Genomic DNA, 24,118 nt, shown 5'->3' on the forward strand with positions numbered 1-24,118 from the left:
GGGGCAGACCTCATGGAATCTATATAAAAAAAGAAGAAAATAAAGAGGGGGGGACGACTTTCCCTATGAATATCAAGGTGTCTCCCATACAAATAAGGAGAGTTCTCTGCTAAGTAGAAGTTTGCAATGGAGGGCACCTAGTACAGAAGAGAAAACGGAATGTTTTAAAACTTTTAATATTACGCTTAATATAAATCCAATTACGCTGTTTAATCCATTCACAATATCATGCTCTCACATTAATTTTGTAGTTCACAAATCATTAATGGTCTGATTATAACTGGGAAAATTAATCAGAAATGAAAACCATAAGTTGAATTGATTTAAATAGATCTTACTGACTAATGATTTAAATCAAATCCACCCTGCGCCTAGATGATATGCTTGTAACAGGAGGAATACAAAGGGAACAAAAGACAAATTTGCAGGCAGTTTTAGAACTAATGGGAGATGAATTAAAAATCAACCTGGAAAAATGTGAATTCATGATGGACAGGCTGGAATTCTGTGCTCATGTAACAGATCAGACAGAGCTGCAAATAACTACTGAGAAGGTACAGTATTTATAGGATGCTCCTATTCCACAAAATACAACCCAGCTGAGATCTTATTTGGACTTCTTAAAGGGACAGTAGACTATAAAATTGTTTTCCCTTAATGTGTTTCCAATTACTTTTCTTTACCAGCTGCAGAGTATAAAATGTATGAGATTTGCTTTTAAGGCTTATATGTGTATCTGAATTAGCTGATTTTGTGTTTTGAAGCCACAACCTAATAAAATGGGTTGAGCTTGTAGGTATAATCAGATATCATTACTTTATCACATTGTGTACATATACATGCTTCTTTATCTTATCTGTCCATAAACCAATCACCAATACTTGGAGAGAACAATGGAAAATTAACTTTGTATTACCTTATCTCTTCTATAACCCACTGGGAGTGTAATTTCTTCTACTGGCTGCGTTTACACAGCTTGGCCTTGAGGCCAAAAACTTTCAGGATGAGTGGGGATACCACAGGCTAAATAAACTATTTAAAATGCCAATATAAGGAAGGGTAATGGAAATACGTGTAAACAATTGATAACACTCCAGCAAGTAAAGTGGATCATTGGGAACAAATTAAAGGGGAGAATTTTTTTGAGTAAACTGTCCCTTTAACTATTCTAGATTTTTGCCGAAATTAGTAAGGATATCGTATAATTTGTAACGCCTTCTGGAAAACAAATGGCCAAACAATGGACTCCAGCATGCTATATTGCATTCAACCAATCCAAGGACTTAGTCTGCAACTCAAGACTAGTGATGCATTATGATCTGGAAATCTCAATCTCTGACAGACTGATAGCATTTGCATGAATAAAAAGAGAGAAGTGCTCGACCTAGGAACAAGCAATAGCATAATAGCTTGTTCTATGGTTGACCGCTTCTCTCTTTTTTTATTTATGCAAATTATGACTCTTAGGGTAGTCTCCCTAAGCTTGATGCGGGAATCCAGACGTGTACCCTTGCTCAGTGTGCTTACAGGGATATGGCTGCACCTCACTGACGACGCCCACACTAGGCCGAAATGTATGTCTGGGGTTTTGCCATTTCTCTCGTTCATAGAGGGATTGCCTGGTATTTTGGGGCTGGACTGTACTGTTAAGTCAGTATCAGACTGATATGCTACAGGAAAGTTATTCTCTGTGAAAGGCACATGTTGAGCAAAAAGAGACTGCATCTTTGGTGGTAACTAGCCATAGAACAAGCTATTATGCTATTGTTCGTTCCCAGGTTGAGCGGTCTCTCTTTTTATTTATGCAAATTAAGACCGATAGCCTTTGCCTTGAGACTGTTCTCACCAGCAGATAAAAAAATATTCACAAATGAGAAAAGAGGCATAAAATATGGGCTTTCACATGCAAATGGACGTGAGTTTATTTTGTTCACTGACCATAAGCCGCTACTGAATAGTTTTAATCCACAGAAAGGTATCTCAACTACAACTGCAGCTAGACTTCAGAGATGCATTCATTTTAGGAGCCTACAAAACAGACCACGTGTTGCATGCATATGCAGACACATTCTCAAGATTGCTGCTAAAAGGGAAGATTTAGCTTGAGGACAGCAATGGAGGGACAGCACATACTGCTATTGTTTGTTACTAAGAGACTTGCTTGTTTCCAGGGGATTATCTCACATGCTTTGCAAAATCTTCTGCATTATACTGTGTACTGTTTTAGTAAGGTATCATGTGACTATGCCCCCGCCGTGCATGTGCGCATTCCGCTGAAGCTATGACCTGGATATCACCTTCCATATATGGAAATGCCCAGGAGGGATATTGTTGCAAACAAACTACAGGGAGTGCAGAATTATTAGGCAAGTTGTATTTTTGAGGAATAATTTTATTATTGAACAACAACCATGTTCTCAATGAACCCAAAAAACTCATTAATATCAAAGCTGAATAGTTTTGGAAGTAGTTTTTAGTTTGTTTTTAGTTATAGCTATTTTAGGGGGATATCTGTGTGTGCAGGTGACTATTACTGTGCATAATTATTAGGCAACTTAACAAAAAACAAAAATATACCCATTTCAATTATATATTTTTACCAGTGAAACCAATATAACATCTCAACATTCACAAATATACATTTCTGACATTCAAAAACAAAACAAAAACAAATCAGTGACCAATATAGCCACCTTTCTTTGCAAGGACACTCAAAAGCCTGCCATCCATGGATTCTGTCAGTGTTTTGATCTGTTCACCATCAACATTGCGTGCAGCAGCAACCACAGCCTCCCAGACACTGTTCAGAGAGGTGTACTGTTTACCCTCCTTGTAAATCTCACATTTGATGATGGACCACAGGTTCTCAATGGGGTTCAGATCAGGTGAACAAGGAGGCCATGTCATTAGATTTTCTTCTTTTATACCCTTTCTTGCCAGCCATGCTGTGGAGTACTTGGACGCGTGTGATGGAGCATTGTCCTGCATGAAAATCATGTTTTTCTTGAAGGATGCAGACTTCTTCCTGTACCACTGCTTGAAGAAGGTGTCTTCCAGAAACTGGCAGTAGGACTGGGAGTTGAGCTTGACTCCATCCTCAACCCGAAAAGGCCCCACAAGCTCATCTTTGATGATACCAGCCCAAACCAGTACTCCACCTCCTCCTTGCTGGCGTCTGAGTCGGACTGGAGCTCTCTGCCCTTTACCAATCCAGCCACGGGCCCATCAAGACTCACTCTCATTTCATCAGTCCATAAAACCTTAGAAAAATCAGTCTTGAGATATTTCTTGTCCCAGTCTTGACGTTTCAGCTTGTGTGTCTTGTTCAGTGGTGGTCGTCTTTCAGCCTTTCTTACCTTGGCCATGTCTCTGAGTATTGCACACCTTGTGCTTTTGGGCACTCCAGTGATGTTGCAGCTCTGAAATATGGCCAAACTGGTGGCAAGTGGCATCTTGGCAGCTGCACGCTCGACTTTTTTTTCAGTTCATGTGCAGTTATTTTGCACCTTGGTTTTTCCACACGCTTCTTGCGACCCTGTTGACTATTTTGAATGAAACGCTTGATTGTTCGATGATCACGCTTCAGAAGCTTTGCAATTTTAAGAGTGCTGCATCCCTCTGCAAGATATCTCACTATTTTTGACTTTTCATTTTGCCAAAGGAAAGGAAGTTGCCTAATAATTATGCACACCTGATATAGGGTGTTGATGTCATTAGACCACACCCCTTCTCATTACAGAGCTGCACATCACCTAATATGCTTAATTGGTAGTAGGCTTTCGAGCCTATACAGCTTGGAGTAAGACAACATGCATAAAGAGGATGGTGTGGTCAAAATACTCATTTGCCTAATAATTCTGCACTCCCTGTATGCATGCATTAAAGGGACAGTATACACAATTTTTTCCCATATAACTGCATGTAATACACTACTATAAAGAAGAATATGCACAGATAATAATCTAAAAATCCAGTATAAAACCATTTAAAAACTTACTTAGTAGCTCCCAGTTTAGCACTTTTGATGAGTTAGTCTGGGACCCCCACTGAAAGGGGCTGGGTAAACAAAAATAGCAGAAACTACACACCTCCCTCCCTTCCCTGCATATGAAAAAAGAGATTACAGACTCCTATTTATGTTAACGCGTGTATACATCTGGCACTGTGGGGCTTGGTTAGGAGTCTGAAAATCCACTCAATTTATAAAAACACTCCCAGATGGGCTATATAAATGGATCATCTACAAAATATTTATGCAAATAAAAATCTAGTGTGCAATGTCCCTTTAATGGGGGTTAAAACAGAAACCATTTTGCAGTAAGCTTTGGCTGCATTATATAGTTGCTAACTTTTGTTAGTTCATACTGTTTCATGTCCCTTTTAATATCTGGTCCATATAGATTCCTGCTCAAAATGGCCAGAAGTATTTCAGATGAAGACGACATCAGGCTACAATAGAAGTTTTAGAAAAAGTTTTTTTTGCAACATTTGGCTTTCCAAGGATATTGGTCTCAGACAATTGACTACAGTTTGTGTCCCAAGATTCCTTACAGGTATATGGAATTAAACATCTCACAGCTGCATATCATCCTGCAACCAATGGGCAGGTTGAACATTTTGTTCAGGCTTTACACTTTTTGCAACCTTTCATCCTCATACTACTTAAAACATTTTTAAAGTTTATTCACCGGTACAGGAACACACCTCACTTGACAACTGGCATAGCTCCAGCTCAACAAATGTTGGGGCGTACTCTTCATAGCAAGCTGGATTTGTTTAATCCAGAGCATGTCAAGAAACCCTACATTTGCTATATAAAAAAAGAGAACCCATAACGATTCGGATTTACCAGAAAGAGAAAACTTGGGAATAAGCAATTGTTACCAAAGTATTGGGGCCAGTCATGCATGAGGTCTCACTCAAAGAAACATCATCCTAATACGGCCAAGGGTCAGGAATACACAGCAATAAAAAAAGTAAGTAGGGGATTCAGACACGGAAATATGGCAGGGAGTATGGTTTCATGAATCGTCCAAGAACAAGTGGTAACAGAAGTGATTTCTGATGAAGTCGTTGAGGAGGCAACCATACAAGCTTCAGTGCCTCCAGATGTTTGTTTTTGTTACCGCATTAATATTGGACTGTTCAATAACTTCACATCTCTGCATACACTTAGTTAGAACTTTACAGAGTGTAACTTAATGGCTAAGAATAAAAAAATGATTTATTGGTCTATGAAAACCCATGTGAAAAGCTGATAGACAAGACTGGTATCTAGGTCAGTATTAGATGTGGAAAATGTGTGCGATTATAACCAGCAATCCTGATGTGGCTACAACTGTATCTATAAAAACACAGATTTTGATGGCATGTGGGAATCTTTAGCTATATCCATCTATGTAGTTTCAGAAATATAAGTTTAGTTTATTTTTGGAATAAACTTAATTTCTCAGGCATTTTTGGTTTCCTTCTGTATTTAGCCCCAACTTTCAGCTTTTAGTAAAACATTGATAGCATTTTTATTTTAATGATGCATATTAAAGGGACATATTTTTTTAAAATAACTATTTGCTATTACAGTATCAGGTGTATCTAATCAAAGCAAAGAGTTAAACACATAGTTAAAGGTACGTGAAACCCACATTTTTTTTCTTTCATGATTCAGATAGAGCATGCAATGTTAAGCAACTTTCTAATTTACTCCTATTTTTCTTTGTACTCCTGGTATCTTTATTTGAAAAGCAGGAATGTAATCTTAGGAGAAAGACCATTTTTAGTTTAGCACCCTGGGTAGCGCTTGCTAATTGGTGGCTACATTTAGTCATTAATCAGCAAGTGCTACCCAGGTCTGTACCTGTAACGGACCTGCTACTAAGCTTTACATTCCTACTTTTGAAATAATGATACCAAGAGAACAAAGAATAATTGATGATATGAGTAAATTAGAAAGTTGCTGAAAATTGCATGTTCTTTCTGAATCATGAAAGACAAAATGTGGGTTTCATATACCTTTACAGTTTGCTCCTGTTTGGTAATAAACTTTTACTCCTAAACTGGATACAACTGGTAAACCAATCAGAAATAACGTGTAGTTTCCAATCGCTGACACATTTAGCTCAAGAATGGAAGGGTTTTGCTGCTTCGGAGTAGACTTTAAAGGGACATGAAACCCAAAAAATTTATTTCATGATTCAGATAGAACATGCGATTTTAAACAACTTTCCAGTTTACTTTGATTATTAATTTTGCTTATTATTGTTAATATCCTGTATTTAAGGAGCAGCAATGTACTACTGAGAAACAGCTGCTCACCTTGGTAAGCCATTTGTGCAGCCACCAATCAGCAGCTAGCTCCTGTGCTTTCCTAAATATATTTTTCAACTAAGGATACCAAGAGAAAGAGAAACAAATGAGATACTATAAGTAAATTGGGAAGTTGCTTAAAATTGTATGCTGTATCTGAATCCTGAAAGAAAAATGTTGGGCTTACTGTCCCTTTTAACAATATTTTGAACCCCTTTGTTGGGCTTGAACACATACAGGAATGTAGTAGTAGACAATAAAATGCTGTGGCACATGGTTACGCTTCCACCAAGTGACTCATATCTTGACACATAGTGATAGGACAAATCTATTGAGGCCGACGCCTTTTGAACAAATGTGTATCTCCAACTTCCCACAAAAAAGATTATTTCCATCATATACAAACTATTACTCACAGCTACATCCCCCAAACCACACAATTATGTGAAGGGATGGGAGTGGGAACTGTTGGGGACACTGGGTCCAAAGACCTGGGAAGAGATTTTCCGTTGTATAGCTCATTCTGCATGCACAACATATGCATTATAAACAAATTATAAGTTATTGTTCCGTTTGGTACTTAACACCAAACAGAATGAAATATCTCTTCCCATCAGCAAACAAAAAATGTTGGATATGTAAGCAGGAAGTGGGTAACATGGGTCACATTTGGTGGTCTTGCCTAACAATTAATACTTACTGGAAGAAGATAATAGAAGAAATAAACATTGCCCTGTCTTGTAATATTTAATTTACCCCGCTAGTATGTTTATTCAATATGTTAAAAGAGGTCAAGTGCTCCATCAAGCGAAGTATTGGGCACATTATGTTAAATACAGCTAAACAGCTCGTAGCTTCTGCGTGGAGATCTGATAAGGTCCCCACGATAGATGTTTGGAGGGAGAAAGTAAAGGGAGCCCTGATGTTAGAGAGGTACTTTTATTTTAAAACGAACAGGAGGACACTGTACAATATGTTTTATTGGGATTCTTATGTGGGTGCTAGATAGAATAGTGAAAAGTCATAATAGTCACCCGTGTTACAGTAGATTATATGGATAGAATATACTCATCAAGTCACAAAAACATACCCGTTAAATGTAGGAGAAATCAAGCTCTGCAAGAAGCTGTTATTGTTATATTAGTTATATTTGTTATTTTTTTATTATGAACATGTTGTTAATGTTATTTTATATGTTGTGCATAAAGTGAAGCATTCATTAATACATAACATCACAAATTATTATCCATGGGAGTAAGAATGTACCAGATATGATACTAGAAAGCAACTATGTAAATTAGGCACCACTGTGAATTTGCAATTGTTAAAGGAATGGAAACTATTGTGCCAGGTATTGTGTAAACTCCTGTATTTTGTATTATGTGATAATACCAATAAAGAAAAAAAAATGCTATGGCACATATTGAAATAATACTTACATAAAAATGTATAGCAAAACAAAACGTATAACAATACCCTATGGGAAAGCAATACCAGGAATGTCTTAATTTAAATAACCTTTTTTTTCTGTAGTGTAGCTGCACCCCTCAATACCCTAAAACCCTCTCCCTCCCAGATACCTTTATGGCAACAGATCCCACATAGGATCCCCCTCATTGCCCCTACCTCCCTTCTTCCCCCTCAATGACGCTGGTATTTTTATTTAATTTTTTTGGCTTCCCTGTAGCGTGGTGTAGCGGTTCTGCCCTCCTCCCGCCTCCTACAGCAATATTCCGCACACCCAACTCCCTCCTTTCCCTCCCACCCACCAACGATCGGCACCACCGCTGTCATATGGAGATAGGGCCACTGAGTTGAAAAATGTTTTAGTGTACAATTTAAAACCACATAATCATTTTTTTTTTTTTTTTTAAAGTGTATGTATTTATTTAGATTTTTATAATAAAAGATTTATAATCCTACTTGGTATCTTATGTTCCTCCACCCCCCTCTTTTGGCTGGGCTGTGACAGCGAGCAGTCCCACCCACTCTCTACATGGGCTTCCTAAGAGCTTTCAAAGGGCTGGACTTCAAGAGTGTCATATGACACACACACACTGATTGGATGTTCATTGGAATTGTGATTAAAAAAAAAAAAGTTTATCCCAGTGGGTCGGCACAAAATTGTAATAGAAGCATTACTTTAGGCACAGATCTAACCCTTTCACGGATAGATTAAAAGAAAAAAGGTACACAACCACATGTACTTTTTTTAATGGCAAAGATTACATATGACATTTGATTAGCTAAAGTTTACCATCACTTTAAAAGGACATAATACTCATATTCATTTTTATTTTTGTTTATGGAGGTTCAGTTCAAGGCAAACAAACATGTCAATAAAAATCGTAGAGAAAAATTGTTTCAAGGCTTAGTCCGAGTAAAGCAAACAAAATAAATCTGACATTCTTCAAGAATATTTATAAACAGACGCTCACAATTCAAACTATAAACCACTTTTTGGACCTCACAATATGATAGAATGTGTAAAGCTATAAAAGGTAATCAAGAAGAGACCACTCTTGAATCCCAAATGATGAACCTCTTTTTCTTATTTTCTACTACAGACGTTATGGTCCGGCACTAATAAAAAAACAGAAATGTAAATACAGACTCCTTGGGACCTTTTACAGCCAATATAATGTACTATGATATTGGGAAGTATATAGCAATCAAATAGTGTAAATATTTCTCAGAAAACCTAGGACAAAGTCTATTTATTATAAATAGGTGGGTTGTATATAAATATTCATAGGTGGATATATGGTACACCTCAGTTAGGGGAAGGGAGGCTATGTATTAATAAAATCCAATTGTAAGTCATATGAAATGCTAGGTGTAGTGGAAGGTCACCAATATGGTTCTAGGGCTTAGATTAAGTAGCAGAGAGACTTAACTGTTAATATCAAGAGGATATACTACTTCTAATAGGTGTCTGACATTAAACTATCTACCCACCATCTCGGCCGCTGATAGCAGGGCAAGTGATTAATTATACAATCATAACAGAGAAACACCCTAAATTGGTATCGGGTTACAATATATTCTCTCATTAGAAAGAAATATAATAGGTGTATTAGTATCCTCTAGATCAGTGGTTCTCAACCTAAGTGACCTCAAGGCCCGGTAAGTTTTAGCCGGACCGGTCCAGGGCCCGGTAAGCATCGGGAGTGGGTTGCAGTAGGTTTGGAAGAAATATATATATATATATATATATATATATATACACACACACTCTTTCTCTCTCCTCCCCCCTCTCTTTCTCTCTCTCTCTCTGTCTCTCCTCCCTCTCTCTCTCCTCCCTCTCTTTCTTTCTTTCTTTCTTTCTCTCCTCCCTCACCCACTGACACCAATGAATTATAAAATTAACCCGCTATAAACCATTTATATATATTATACATGGATCCCACACCACTGAATTATCATATAATTATAATATATATATATATATATATATATATATATATATATATATATATAACAGTGGGTTAATTATATGATAATTCATTGGTGTCAGTGGGATCTAAATATATATATATATATATATATATATATATATATATATATATATATATATATATATATATATATAGTTTACAGTGGGTTAATATTTTATAATTCATTGGTGTCAGTGGGATATATATATATATATATATATATATATATATATATATATATATATATATATATATATATACACACATATATACACACAGTTTACAAATACAGATTGGTGTCCAGTGGCCGCCCTAAATATAGACATTGGTGTCAGTGGCCGTAATTATGTAATTGGTGTCAGTGGGCTTACTTACCTGTGAGCCGATGCTTCACGCTCTGCACACCGCCAGCCGCTTCTACCCGGTCACAGTGCGCCCGCCTGCCGCTACATGCTCACAGTGCGCAAACTGACATGCGAAGTGGCACTCTGACAGGCCCATCCAAAATGTAGGAGATGTGTAAAGGCGGGCCTATCAGAGCGAGTGTCTGGAGGCAATGTCGGGTCACGGCCCACCAGCAGGGCCGTCGCGGCCCGGTGGTGGGCCACGGCCCGGCTGTTGAGAAACACTGCTCTAGATAATCCCTTAGAACTGAATATTTTAAACTGAGTGATGGTTTCCCATGATTACCTTATAGATAGGGATACAGTAGTGTAAGAGGCACTCTAAATAAAGCTGCTTATATGGCTCAAAACAAAGATATCTTGCTTGCACAGCTGGTTTTGAGTCCAAAAGTGTACTCATTCTATTGTGATTCTTTGGGGTAATATTGTTATACAGCACATATTGCAGTATCAGTGAGCTGTTATACATATCTAGGAATCAAACATCAGAGAACATAATAGCCCAGGACTAAATATCAGCCAGCTAGCGTCATATAGATCCATGTTAGAGATGACTTTTGCTTATTAGATAAAGTAGCTATCCGGAATATAGACATTTTTAATTAGACTGTCATAGGTAACAGACTAGAGTTACCAGAAGGAGTAGCATCAGAAAAAAGTCTGCCATTATATGGTTTATGTTGCTAGTCCGTTCTTGTAATCTATATCCAATGATGACTACTTGCACTAATACTTAGAGCTTCCCTGTAGTAGCAAGTGACCTTAAATTAAATATAATATATCCTAAGTCACTATTCCTATATCTAATAGTGGATGACTAATATACTGACAATTATATAAACATTAACCTTAAATAAAGTGGTAGCAAAGACATTATGAAATTACAAGAAATATTGAACACTGCATAAGCTATATATTATGAATTGTATGTCCTCGTCCCAAAAGTTGTATCTCAAGAGAGGGAATTCCATCTGCCTGTTATCAGGATAGAAAGCAGGCAGTCAGAATACAGTCAATATTTAGCCTACCCCAGGTCGCCATGGTAGCGGGTCCCAAAAGAATAAATCATCTAGCAGTGAGACTTTCTCAGTGAATAGAGGGGTGGACAATGTAGGCTTACTTTTCAGTATGACATTCCTCTGCTGACTTCCACTCACTTCCACAGGTTCATCCGCATTCAATAGTACTAGATTAACAGGAGGTGTCGATAGGTATCACCTGCGACCCCCTATAGTTATCTGCAACTCAGCTGTAGTACATGGGATCAACAGTTTCCTAGGGACCACTTCCTTCTCCCATGTAGTGTCTCCATCACATAGGATGGTAGGTACCATAGTCGTATATTCAGACATTGCCAATATCTCAGTGGCAAGCGCACACAGATCAGTGGAGTTATTTCAAGTTGCAGACTCCCTGGGGTAAGGTCGATCTGCTGGACAGGGGGGCAGCGAAGAATCAAGCACATCCACCACTAGGGTTTCCTCTGCAGGGAGCTGGAGTGACGTTGTCAAAATAGCGATCCCCATGGTTGTACATGTTGAGTGCTTCATTTTTAGCAGTGGCAGTGCGGCTATATTGTGTGCATTTGCTGTAGACAAATTATTCACTACAGACTTTAATATTAGCTCAAAGCCTCTAAAGTGTTGGTCAATCACATGTTGCATGTCCTCACCCCATGCCTCCTCCTCCACCATCTTGGCAACAATATCTGTGTTCTCCAAACTTCCCAAATAATGCTTATAGTGGGTTAGAAACCGTTTTATGGCACTATGATTACCGCAGTTGGAGTGACCCGGTTTACTGGGGGAGGGTGTCAAGAGCTATAAGAGTAGTCACCGGCGTAGATCTTGTCGGTCCAGAAGGGGAGCTTGTAGGTCATGGACTCAGCTCAAAAGGAGACATCTTGTACTCTGAGACATAAGGTATCCTTAGTGGTGACACTTGAGTGTGGATGCTGCCAGTGTCTCAAGATAGGTGACAATCTTGGACTTCTTCACAAGTTTCCATTTTTGCGGCCATTTCGGTTGCTGCCTGGACATGCTTCCCATAATACCCATATTCTAAATCACTTTAAACTGATGCAGCATAGTTGTAAAAAGCTGACTAAAAATATCATCATAAATCTCTATGTAAAAAAGGAAGATATTTACCTTTAAAATTTCCTCAGTAGCTACATCCCATTCTAAAGGGACTTTAAGCAACCAATCATAATGCTAGTCTTAGGACTTGCAATGGAGCATGCATTTGGCATGTGCAGGTATAGTTATGTTTCCCTCCTCAGTTTTAGGAAGTTTACTATAAAATCTCACTAGATTTTAGTGAAATCTCAGATCACAGTAAAGCAAAATGTGACATCAGCACTGAAGAAGCCAATTGGCAGAGCACTTTTGTGAGCCGGTTTAATTTTGAGGTAAATCTTCCAATTTTTACATACACATATTTATAATACACATTTTCTTGTCATCATTTTTTTTACAGTTATGCTGTATCAATTTAAAGGAATTTAGCATATTATGTCCCTTTAAAGAATAGCAGCTCACAGACTACAGTTTCAGTGCTAAGAATCTGCATCATATAGATTTAAAAAAAAAAAAAAAAATTCTATTTGATGGACAAACTGTTCTGTTTTCTTTCAGCTAGATTACGAGTCTTGCATTAGGCTTAAAAAGCAGCGTTGGCCGGTCCCAACGCTGCTTTTTAATGCTTGCTGGTATTACGAGTCTTGAAGGTACAGGTGTACTGCTCACTTTTTGGGCCAGAGTCGGAAATACAGCAAATCCACTTACGTCAATTGCGTATCCTCTTTTTTTTCAATGGGACTTGCATAGCGCCGGTATTACGAGTCTGACAAAAAGTGAGCGGTAGACCCTCTCCTGTCAAGCCTGGTACCGCATTTAAAAGTCAGTAGTTAAGTTTTACACTACAACGCTGTAGCCAAAAACTCTTAACTAAAGTGCTAAAAAGTACACTAACACCCATAAACTATCTATTAGCCCCTAAACCGAGGCCCCCCCACATCGCAAACACTTAAAAAAAAAAAAAATGTAACCCCCTAATCTGCCGAACCGGACATCGCTGCCACTATAATAAATATATTAACCCCTAAACCACCGCACTCCCACCTCGCAAACACTAGTTAAATTTTATTAACCTCTAATCTGCCGTCCCTAACATCGCCGACACCTACCTACATTTATTAACCCCTAATCTGCTGCCCCAACATTGCCGCCACTATATTAAAGTTATTAACCCCTAAATCTAAGTCTAACCCTAACCCCCCCTAACTTAAATATAATTTAAATAAATATAAATAAAATTCCAATCATTAACTAAATTATTCCTATTTAAAACTAAATACTTACCTATAAAATAAACCCTAAGCTAGCTACAATATAACTAATAATTACATTGAAGCTAGTTTAGGGTTTCTTTTTATTTTACAGGCCAGTTTGTATTTATTTTAACTAGGTAGAATAGTTACTAAATAGTAACTATTTAATAACCACCTAGCTAAAAGTACCTGTAAAATAAAACCTAACCTAAGTTACAATTACACCTAACACTACACTATAATTAAATTCCCTAAATTAAATAAAATTATCTAAAGTACAAAAAAACAAACAAACACTAAATTACAGAACATAATAAACAAATTACAAGATTTTTAAACTAATTACACCTCATCTAATCCCCTTAACAAAATAAAAAGCCCCCCAAAATAAAAAAAGCCCTACCCTACACTAAATTACAAATAGCCCTTAAAAGGGCCTTTTGCATGGCATTGCCCCAAAGTAATCAGCTCTTTTACCTGTAAAAAAAAAAAATTACAAATCCCCTAACATTAAAACTCACCACCCACACAACCAACCTTACTCTAAAACTCACCCAATCCCCCCTTAAAAAAACCTAACACTAACCCCCTGAAGATCATCCTACCGGGAGACGTCTTCATCCAACCGGGCAGAAGTGGTCCTCCAGATGGGCAGAAGGCTTCATCCAGACGGCATCTTCTATCTTCATCCATCTGGTGCGGAGCCGGTCCATCTTCAAGACCTCCGACGCGGAGCATCCTCTTCTTTCCACGACTACGACTGAATGAAGGTTCCTTTAAATGACATCATCCAAGATGGCGTCCCTTCAATTCTGATTGGCTGATAGAATTCTATCAGCCAATTGGAATTAAGGTAGAAAAAATCCTATTGGTTGATGCAATCAGCCAATAGGATTAAGCTGGCATTCTATTGGCTGATTGGAACAGCCAATAGAATGCCAGCTCAATCCTATTGGCTGATTGGATCAGCCAATAGGATTGAAGTTCAATCCTATTGGCTGATTGCATCAGCCAATAGGATTTTTCCTACCTTAATTCCGATTGGCTGGTACAATTCTATCAGCCAATTGGAATTGAAGGGACGCCATCTTGGATGACGTCATTTTAAAGAACCTTCATTCAGTCGTAGCCGTGGAAAGAAGAAGATGTTCCGCGTCGGATGTCTTGAAGATGGACCTGCACCGCGCTGGATGGATGAAGACTTCTGCCCGTCTGGAGGACCACTTCTGCCCGGTTGGATGAAGGCGTCTCCTGGTAGGGTGATCTTCAGGGGGTTAGTGTTAGGTTTTTTTAAGGGGGGATTGGGTGAGTTTTAGAGTAAGGTTGGTTGTGTGGGTGGTGAGTTTTAATGTTAGGGGATTTGTATTTTTTTTTTTTACAGGTAAAAGAGCTGATTACTTTGGGGCAATGCCATGCAAAAGGCCCTTTTAAGGGCTATTTGTAATTTAGTGTAGGGTAGGGCTTTTTTTATTTTGGGGGGCTTTTTATTTTGTTAAGGGGATTAGATTAGGTGTAATTAGTTTAAAAATCTTGTAATTTGTTTATTATTTTCTGTAATTTAGTGTTTGTGTTTTTTTTGTACTTTTTTTAAAGGGGGGATTGGGTGGGTTTTAGAGTAGGGTTGGTTGTGTGGTTGATAGGTTTTAATGTTGGGGAGGATTTGTAATTTTTTTTACAGGTAAAAGAGCTGATTACTTTGGGGGCAATGCCCTGCAAAGGCCCATTTAAGGGCTGTTTGTAATTTAGTGTAAGGTAGGGCTTTTTATTTTGTTAGGGGGATTAGATTAGGTGTAATTAGTTTAAAAATCTTGTAATTTGTTTATTATTTTCTGTAATTTAGTGTTTGTTTTTTGTACTTTAGATAATTTTATTTAATTTAGGGAATTTAATTATAGTGGTAGTGTTAGGTGTAATTGTAACTTAGGTTTTATTTTGCAGGTACTTTTGTCTTTATTTTAGCTAGGTAGTTATTAAATAGTTAATAACTATTTAACTATTGTACCTAGTTAAAATAAATACAAAGTTGCCTGTAAAATAAAAATAAACCCTAAGATAGCTACAATGTAACTATTAGTTATATTGTAGCTATCCTAGGGTTTATTTTATAAGTAAGTATTTAGTTTTTAATAGGAATAATTTAGTTAATGATAGTAATTTTTAGATTTATTTAAATTATATTTAAGTTAGGGGGTGTTAGGGTTAGACTTAGGTTTAAGGGTTAATAACTTTAATATAGTGGCGGCAACGTTAGGGGCGGTAGATTAGGGGTTAATAAGTGTAGGTAGGTTGCGGCGACATTGGGGGTGGCAGATTAGGGGTTAATAAATATAATGCAGGTTCGGCGATGTTGGGGGCAGCAGATTAGGGGTTCATAAGTATAATGTAGGTGGCGGCGGTGTCCGGAGCGGCAGATTAGGGGTTAATAATGTAGGTGTCGGGGGCGGCAGATTAGGGGTTAATAAATGTAAGATTAGGGGTGTTTAGACTCGGGTTCATGTTAGGGTGTTAGGTGTAGACATAAATGTATTTTCCCCATAGGAATCAATGGGGCTGCGTTAGCAGCTTTACGCTGCTTTTTTGCAGGTGTTATGGTGAGATGTGGAGCAAAATTTTGTTCTACGATAATTTTTTTCAGTTAACGCCGAGTTTGTTGAAACCCGTAATACCAGCACTGTCTAAGTGAGCGGTGAGCATAAACTGCTCGTTAGCACCGCACAGCTTCTAACGCAAAACTCATAATCTAGCCGTTTGTGTTTGAAGGGGATATTTTTTTTTCCTTTCAAAGTAAATACATAAATACTAAAGCTCTTTATTTTAAATTTGAAGGTAAGAGGAAATATGGATAAACCTTAGGGCCTGATTGCTCACTTGCTGATAAGCAAATCCCCACTGCCTTATTGGTGAAAAGTAACAAATACAGAAGTAGTACCTAAAAATGACAAGATTAACTGTGTGCCAAAAAGGGAAAAAAGACCATGTTTTGGGCCACATGACATGTGTATAATATATTTTTAAATAGAAACACAGATGCAAACCAAATGTTAGGGGTTAATAAGTGTAGGTAGGTTGCGGCGACATTGGGGGTGGCAGATTAGGGGTTAATAAATATAATGCAGGTTCGGCGATGTTGGGGGCAGCAGATTAGGGGTTCATAAGTATAATGTAGGTGGCGGCGGTGTCCGGAGCGGCAGATTAGGGGTTAATAATGTAGGTGTCGGGGGCGGCAGATTAGGGGTTAATAAATGTAAGATTAGGGGTGTTTAGACTCGGGTTCATGTTAGGGTGTTAGGTGTAGACATAAATGTATTTTCCCCATAGGAATCAATGGGGCTGCGTTAGCAGCTTTACGCTGCTTTTTTGCAGGTGTTATGGTGAGATGTGGAGCAAAATTTTGTTCTACGATAATTTTTTTCAGTTAACGCCGAGTTTGTTGAAACCCGTAATACCAGCACTGTCTAAGTGAGCGGTGAGCATAAACTGCTCGTTAGCACCGCACAGCTTCTAACGCAAAACTCATAATCTAGCCGTTTGTGTTTGAAGGGGATATTTTTTTTTCCTTTCAAAGTAAATACATAAATACTAAAGCTCTTTATTTTAAATTTGAAGGTAAGAGGAAATATGGATAAACCTTAGGGCCTGATTGCTCACTTGCTGATAAGCAAATCCCCACTGCCTTATTGGTGAAAAGTAACAAATACAGAAGTAGTACCTAAAAATGACAAGATTAACTGTGTGCCAAAAAGGGAAAAAAGACCATGTTTTGGGCCACATGACATGTGTATAATATATTTTTAAATAGAAACACAGATGCAAACCAAATGTTAACCTATCTTTACCATCACAACACTACATAGTGGATAAGGAATTAACTGCGTCTACTATACAATGTTATAAAATATTATATACGTAAGCACAAAGTTCCTACCAAAAATGACCATACTTAATCACCTTAAATTCACATACGTATATATTTATCGAAATAATCCAAATACATGAAAGTAATTAAAGAAATCAATTATAGAAATAAGGGCAATTCAAGACTTCTATGCATGCCCTTTGGATAGAAGAGACTTCCGTTTTCACTTTTTTATGGAGTCAACTTTCTATCTCAAATGGTATATTGTATACAGCGCCAAAGGCAGAGGTATTAAGATAATAGACCGTAAAACACTCTTGGATAAAACAATAATAAAAACTCTAATTTATTACATCCATATAGATTAAAATATAAAGCAGTAAAATATACCAAAATAACAATATAACAAAACAATATATGAAATAAAAATGAATATAAGTTCCAGATTATGAATGGTACATAGATAAATGATGGTTAGTAACCAAACCGGAATGAGGAGTGTTATCCCATGTGACGTGCATAAAAGTCCAACATAAAGGTCTAAAGTGAAATAGTGTCAATAAATCTTCAAAATTTTTTTGTTGATTTCAATTGATAATCCAAAAGGTAAAAATGAAGTGTAAAAAATTCCAAAGATGTGATGGATGTGAAAAAAACTAAAAGTAAAAAACAAAATAGTGTGCACAAATATATATATGTATGTATGTGTGTGTGTATATATATATATATATATATATATATATATGTGTGTGTGTATATATATATATATATATATATATATATATATATATATATATATATATATATATATATATATATATATATATATATATATATATATATATATATATATATATATATATATATATATATATATATATATATATATAAAAAGTCAAAAAATTTCTTGTGATGGTTAACTCTCCAATGAGGTCCTGTGGTCCTCTAACTTCCTTGTTGTATTTTAACATGTATCAAAAAAATCCTAGAAAAAAACAGAATAAAAACATAGTGTAGATGTACAAATAACATATAATCTAAAAGAAATAAGCTTACCACTTGTCGACGCGTTTTGGCCTAAATGTGGCCTTTTCAAGACTGTCTTTAAAAAGGCCACATCTAGGCCAAAACGCGTTGTGGTTTTGATGCATGTTAAAATACAACAAGGAAGTTAGAGGACCACAGGACCTCATTGGAGAGTTAACCATCACAAGAAATGTTTTGATATTTTGTTTTGTTTTTTCACATCCATCACATCTTTGGCATTTTTTAAACATAATTTTTACCTTTTGGATTATCATTTGAAATCAACAAAAAAAATTGAAGATTTATTGACACTATTGACACTATTTCACTTTGGACCTTTATGTTGGACTTTTATGCACTTCACATGGGATAACACTCCTCATTCCTGTTTGGTTACTAACCATCATTTATCTATGTACCATTCATAATCTGGAACTTATATTCATTTTTATTTCATATATTGTTTTGTTATATTGTTATTTTGGTATATTTTACTGCTTTATATTTTAATCTATATGGATGTAATAAATTAGAGTTTTTATTATTGTTTTATCCAAGAGTGTTTTACAGTCTATTATCTTAATACCTCTGCCTTTGGCGCTGTATACAATATACCATTTGATCTATTAATATTGAGACCAGCTAGGAGTTCTCTGTATACTAGCTTGAGGTATACTATTGGCGCTCGATCTAAACTTACTTTTATCAACTTTCTATCTCTCCCACACCTAAACATTGGAACATGCTCTATAGTTTGGAATTTTAACTGTGAAATTGTATGTCCCAAAGTAAAAGTGATGTGGAACAGGGACAGACTCATCCTGTCTCACCTATATAGACAATTCCACATGGGCATTTGATTAAGTAAATCACAAAAGAGGTGTTGCATGTGTTAAAATTAGTTGTCAAACTTTTTACCTTCTGGAAGATGGACAAATTGTTTGCCTTTAATAAAACTATTACAATTGCAACACCCCAAAAAGGGAGAACAATCCTTCGTCTTTGATGTAAGATAAGCTTGTGAATTTTTACTGGCCCAACCAAGTTTGCCTTAACCAGTTTGTCCTTAAAATGATTAGGTTTTTATATTTGGGCAATAGGGGATTCCTAAAAACACTCAAATTTAGTTGGCAATCCCTTAACACATTCCAATGCATTCTAATGATTTTTTTGTACTATAAGACTCGCTGTATTGTATTCAGATACAGAAACCATCTCACACTTCTTAGCCTTTCCTCTGGTCCCTGCTTTCAATATCACATCCCTAGGGGTATTTAATACTCTTTATAGTTCCTGAGGAATCAATGAGAGTAGATAACCCCTTTGGATAAAGCACTGGTCCATTTAGCATTCCGAATAAAGCATTTTTGCTCATGTCTAATTCTAATTACTGTTTGCATTTCTGTTATTTAGACATGTATTATACACAGTGGGCTAGATTACAAGTGGAGTGCTATTTAACGATCCTGCTCAAGCATTTAACTGTGCTAGAGGTAAGCTTTTTGCTCTTGTTGGGTTCCACTTGTATTGTGAGTTGAAAGTAAACTCTTTTCGTTTGCACGCTAACTTGACGAGTGCAAAAAGCCGAACTTAGAATATCGTGTGCGCATTCACGTATTCCCCCATAGAAATCAATAAAGCAAAAAAAGTGGAAAAAAACGTAACACCCTATCTGATCGCATATTCTCATGTGCGCTAACCCGACATGAAAATATGAACTTTTCACATTCCAATGTTCTTCACGTAGAATATGTTCTATTTATTTACAAATACATATTTCTACATATATCTTGATGGTATTTTGGTACAATATATAGTTATACCTATGTATATATGATTATTTATATATATATATAATGTATGTATATATCTATTTATAAATAGTTAAAAGTTATTGTGCTATGTGCAGAACACTGGGATGTGACATTTTTAACTTTAAAGAAACAGTATAACTTTATTAAATATGAATATTGCATGAAAAAAGTTAACCAGAGCTCTGTGGATGCAGTAAACATTATAGTGTAAATCGCGATTGCACCCAAGCGATTGCGTTTACTTTCAACTTGTAATATGAGCGGCAAGCTCAATAAAAACAAACCCTCAAGATATCTGTTATTACTCATGTGTAACTGTTAGTGCTCCACTTGTAATCTGGCCTAGTATGTTTTAAGTTTGTGGTCTGAAATATATATATATTTTTTCTGCTTACATTAAAATACAAGTTAATTTTGTCATTTCAAGGTGGTGCATCTATGTTCTGCTTTTTGGGAGTATATATATATATATATATATATATATATATATATATATATATATATATATATATATATATATATATATATACACACACACACAGTGATTGGTTTGGCGTATGAACCTCTAATTCTCTTGAACTGGAAAGCCTAGAATTTTTAGAATTAAAATGTCAAAAAAGGGGGCAAAGTATGTAATGAAAGTATACTGCAAAGTCTTTTTTTTACCATGCATAATTAAAAATGTTCTTTTACAATCTCAAGGTGTTTCATATCACTTTTTAAAAGGACATGAAACCCAATATTTTTCTGCCATACTTCTGATAGCGTGTAAGATTTAATAAAAAAAAAAAAAAACTTCACAAATTGTTTCTATTAACAAATTTAATGTGTCCTTTGTTTATTTTTGAAGAAAATCAGGTAGGTAGGCTCAAGAGCGTGCATGTGTCATGAGCGCTATATGACAGCAGTTTCTCTCAAGAATGTTATTAGCAATGTTTTACATTTCCAAGAGCACTAGATGGCAGCATTGTTTGCTGCCATACAGTGCTTCAGACATGTGCATACTGCCTACCCAGGCAGAAAAATAATGGGTTTCATGTAGCTGTAAGATATTCACCCTCAGAAACTGATAGCTCCCACTTCTGAATTAAACACTTGTTTTATGTAAATGTTAACTGAGCATTCTGTGCACTGTCCAGCCCCTTACAGATAAAACTCTAATTCTTTTTGCTCCTTGCAGGGAATATTTCTAGTCTACGATATCACCAGTGAGCGTTCCTACCAGCACATTATGAAATGGGCCAGTGATGTAGATGAGGTAAGATAAATGTATTTGAATAAAATATAATATACATTATGTGCTTTCAATATACTTTCTATAGGTAATCAAACATCTATATATTTTTTGCAATCACACAAATCATAAAACATTACCGAATAAAGAGGTTTTTTTTTTTAAATGTGCTTATAGCCAAAGATTTGTTCTTTTTGAAATCTGTAAATATGTATATGTTTAATCTGTTAAAGAGGTGGTTGGATTATTACCTTGCACAATGTTGTGATATCATCACCTAAACACAAGGGCTTATTTATGAAGCGGTTTTCACAACTTCAGAGCCCTAGCTGTTGCATGCGCTCACATGAGACTGAGAGATGATTGACAACCTCTGCTCTTGTGTGAATAGTTGCTTGAGTGCAGGGGGTAGGATTGCACTACAATTTTGCCAGGTGATTCTGCAGCATTGGTGGTTATTGTGGGCAGGAAGGAAAAGTATCCACTCATACCTTTTTATGTATATATCTGATAGAAATGCTTATGGCTAAATATAGAGACCCAAATTTATCTTGGCCTAGAGACTCTATCCTGATTTTATCATCCTTGGTTTCTCCCTTGGTTATCAGTTATGTATAATGTAATTTCACATCTATAGAAAAATTATAGAGCCTGCATTCACACACGAGCGACTGTCCAAAGGAACAAGTCACTGAATGTGAAAATAAATAGAATTCTCCCAGCATAATCTATGCAACAGTATATATAATGCCATTAGGTCTTTACTAGTGACCATGTGTAGTAATCTTCACTAAACATTGCCCTGTTTGCAGTGCACATATGATACTTCTGAAATACTGAATAGACTACAAGGGCTTTATTATGTCCAATAAGGCTTAAAGTGCACAAATGACATGCTCTAAAAGGCGCCACTTCCAGCTTCAGATACACGGTACCTCACATAGCTAAATATACATTACCCTTCTCAGCACATAAATGACAAATTGTCAATGTCAAGGTTTAAAACGTATAAAAAGCTATTATGGTGCTGCAATATTTTAAGTGTTTTTTTTCTCTCTCTCCAATGCTGATATTTATGAGACAACTGTCAGATAAGGAATCTTACCAATGTATGCCTGAGTTAGATCAATTTCTCCACTTAATAGCTCCCTAAAATCAATTAAAAGCAATTTGATGCAGAGGATAATGTCAAGCAAACAACCCCTTTATGACCAAAGGAACATAACAGATGTGTGAACTAAAATCCACTACTAAAGGAAATTAAGGGTTTTGGGTTTTACTATTAGATCCAGAACCTCCGAAATTTTTTATGACATTTCCACCTGTAAGAAAAAAAAACCTTAATGTGACAGAAGTCAGAAATTGACTTTCATGATATAAACCGGTTCTTGGACAGAATGCCAAAGCACATTTGTCCGTCAGACATATGTCCGAGAGACTATGTTCCCGAGTTCGGCTGAGGGCAGATACGCTCCAGAGTGCTCTGTTCTAATCAGAGCCTGGGGCGCCGCAATCGACACTGGGAACCTAACCATGGGTCACACCCCGCACGTCTTGTGGTTCTCTGTCTGGGTAAAACTGTATCTATCCTTATCTTTCTATCTAATTTATCTATCTCGTGGCTGGACTGTTATCTGACGGCCATTTGCATGTCGGAATTTTATCTGTCACACAAATGTCAGTCGGCTAAATGTCCATCGGATTACAGTCCGGCCACGATATAAAGCACATTACAATTGTATTATCAAATTTGCTTTGCTCTCTTGTATCTTCTGTTGAATAGTCAAAGTAGGCTCATAGGAGCTCAGTAGTTCACATGTCTACAGCACTCTATAGAAGTAGTGATTGCAACATTGTATAAAATAACTACAACAATTGCTGCAAACACTGTTACCATGGAGTGCTAAAGACCTAAGATAAACATTTTCAGAAATACATTTGAAAATTGTTTCAAATTATTCTCTAAATCCTGAAAGTTTAAACCAGTGGTTCCCAAGCTGTGCGCCGTGGCACCCTGGAGCCCCGTGACTGGCCTACTTGGGCGCCACAAAATATATCCAATCACCTGTTTTTTTTTTTTTTTTTAATTGCTCATAAATGAGGTGCCACTGACAAGACCATATAGTTTTGAAAATAGACCTGAATGAACTCACCCAGATGCGAATTGCACAGATGCGCATGATGCAAGAGGTTTGTATGTATATGACTGGATTGAGAGTACATCGTTTAATATTCATCTTCCTAAGAAATGGACACATTTTTATTTAATAAGCACACTAGGACTGAAAATGAAGAGGATGCACCACAAACTAGTCCTAGGTGGGTGCATAAAGAAGCGGAAATATTGTACATATAATTATATGGATTTTGGCTTTACATCAACAAATGTCAATGTTGGAGAGACCACAGTGTGTAGTGTGTTTGAAGATTTTGACTCTAGAGTGCATGATTCCACCTAAGCTAAACTCCATTTAGAAACCAATCATTCAAACATGGTTGGTAAATCTTGTGACTTCTTTACCAGAAAGGTAAAAGAATTAAAACAACAAGGTTTCTTAGCATTTGTCAATACCAAACAATTCTCGGCTAGCCTCATATAAGGTTGCATATAGAGTTGCAAAGTATAAAATGCTCCATACAATCGCAGAGCAACTAATTCTACCGGCTGCTATAGATTTGGTGAACATTATGATCGGTGAATCTGTGAGAAAAC

General features: G+C 36.6%; 1 protein-coding gene across 1 annotated transcript in view; it reads left to right on the forward strand.

Annotated features, from left to right (window-relative positions):
- The window catches only part of RAB15 (RAB15, member RAS oncogene family), a 114,284-nt gene that overhangs the window by 47,857 nt on the left and 42,309 nt on the right, over window positions 1–24,118 (forward strand). Inside the window, exon 4 of the mRNA XM_053689558.1 lies at window positions 21,352–21,429. Within this exon, the coding sequence (XP_053545533.1) occupies window positions 21,352–21,429 (78 nt within the window). The remainder of the gene's footprint in view (window positions 1–21,351; window positions 21,430–24,118) is intronic.

The sequence above is a fragment of the Bombina bombina genome, chromosome 1, assembly GCF_027579735.1.
Source record: "Bombina bombina isolate aBomBom1 chromosome 1, aBomBom1.pri, whole genome shotgun sequence".
In the NCBI taxonomy this organism is placed as follows: domain Eukaryota; kingdom Metazoa; phylum Chordata; class Amphibia; order Anura; family Bombinatoridae; genus Bombina; species Bombina bombina.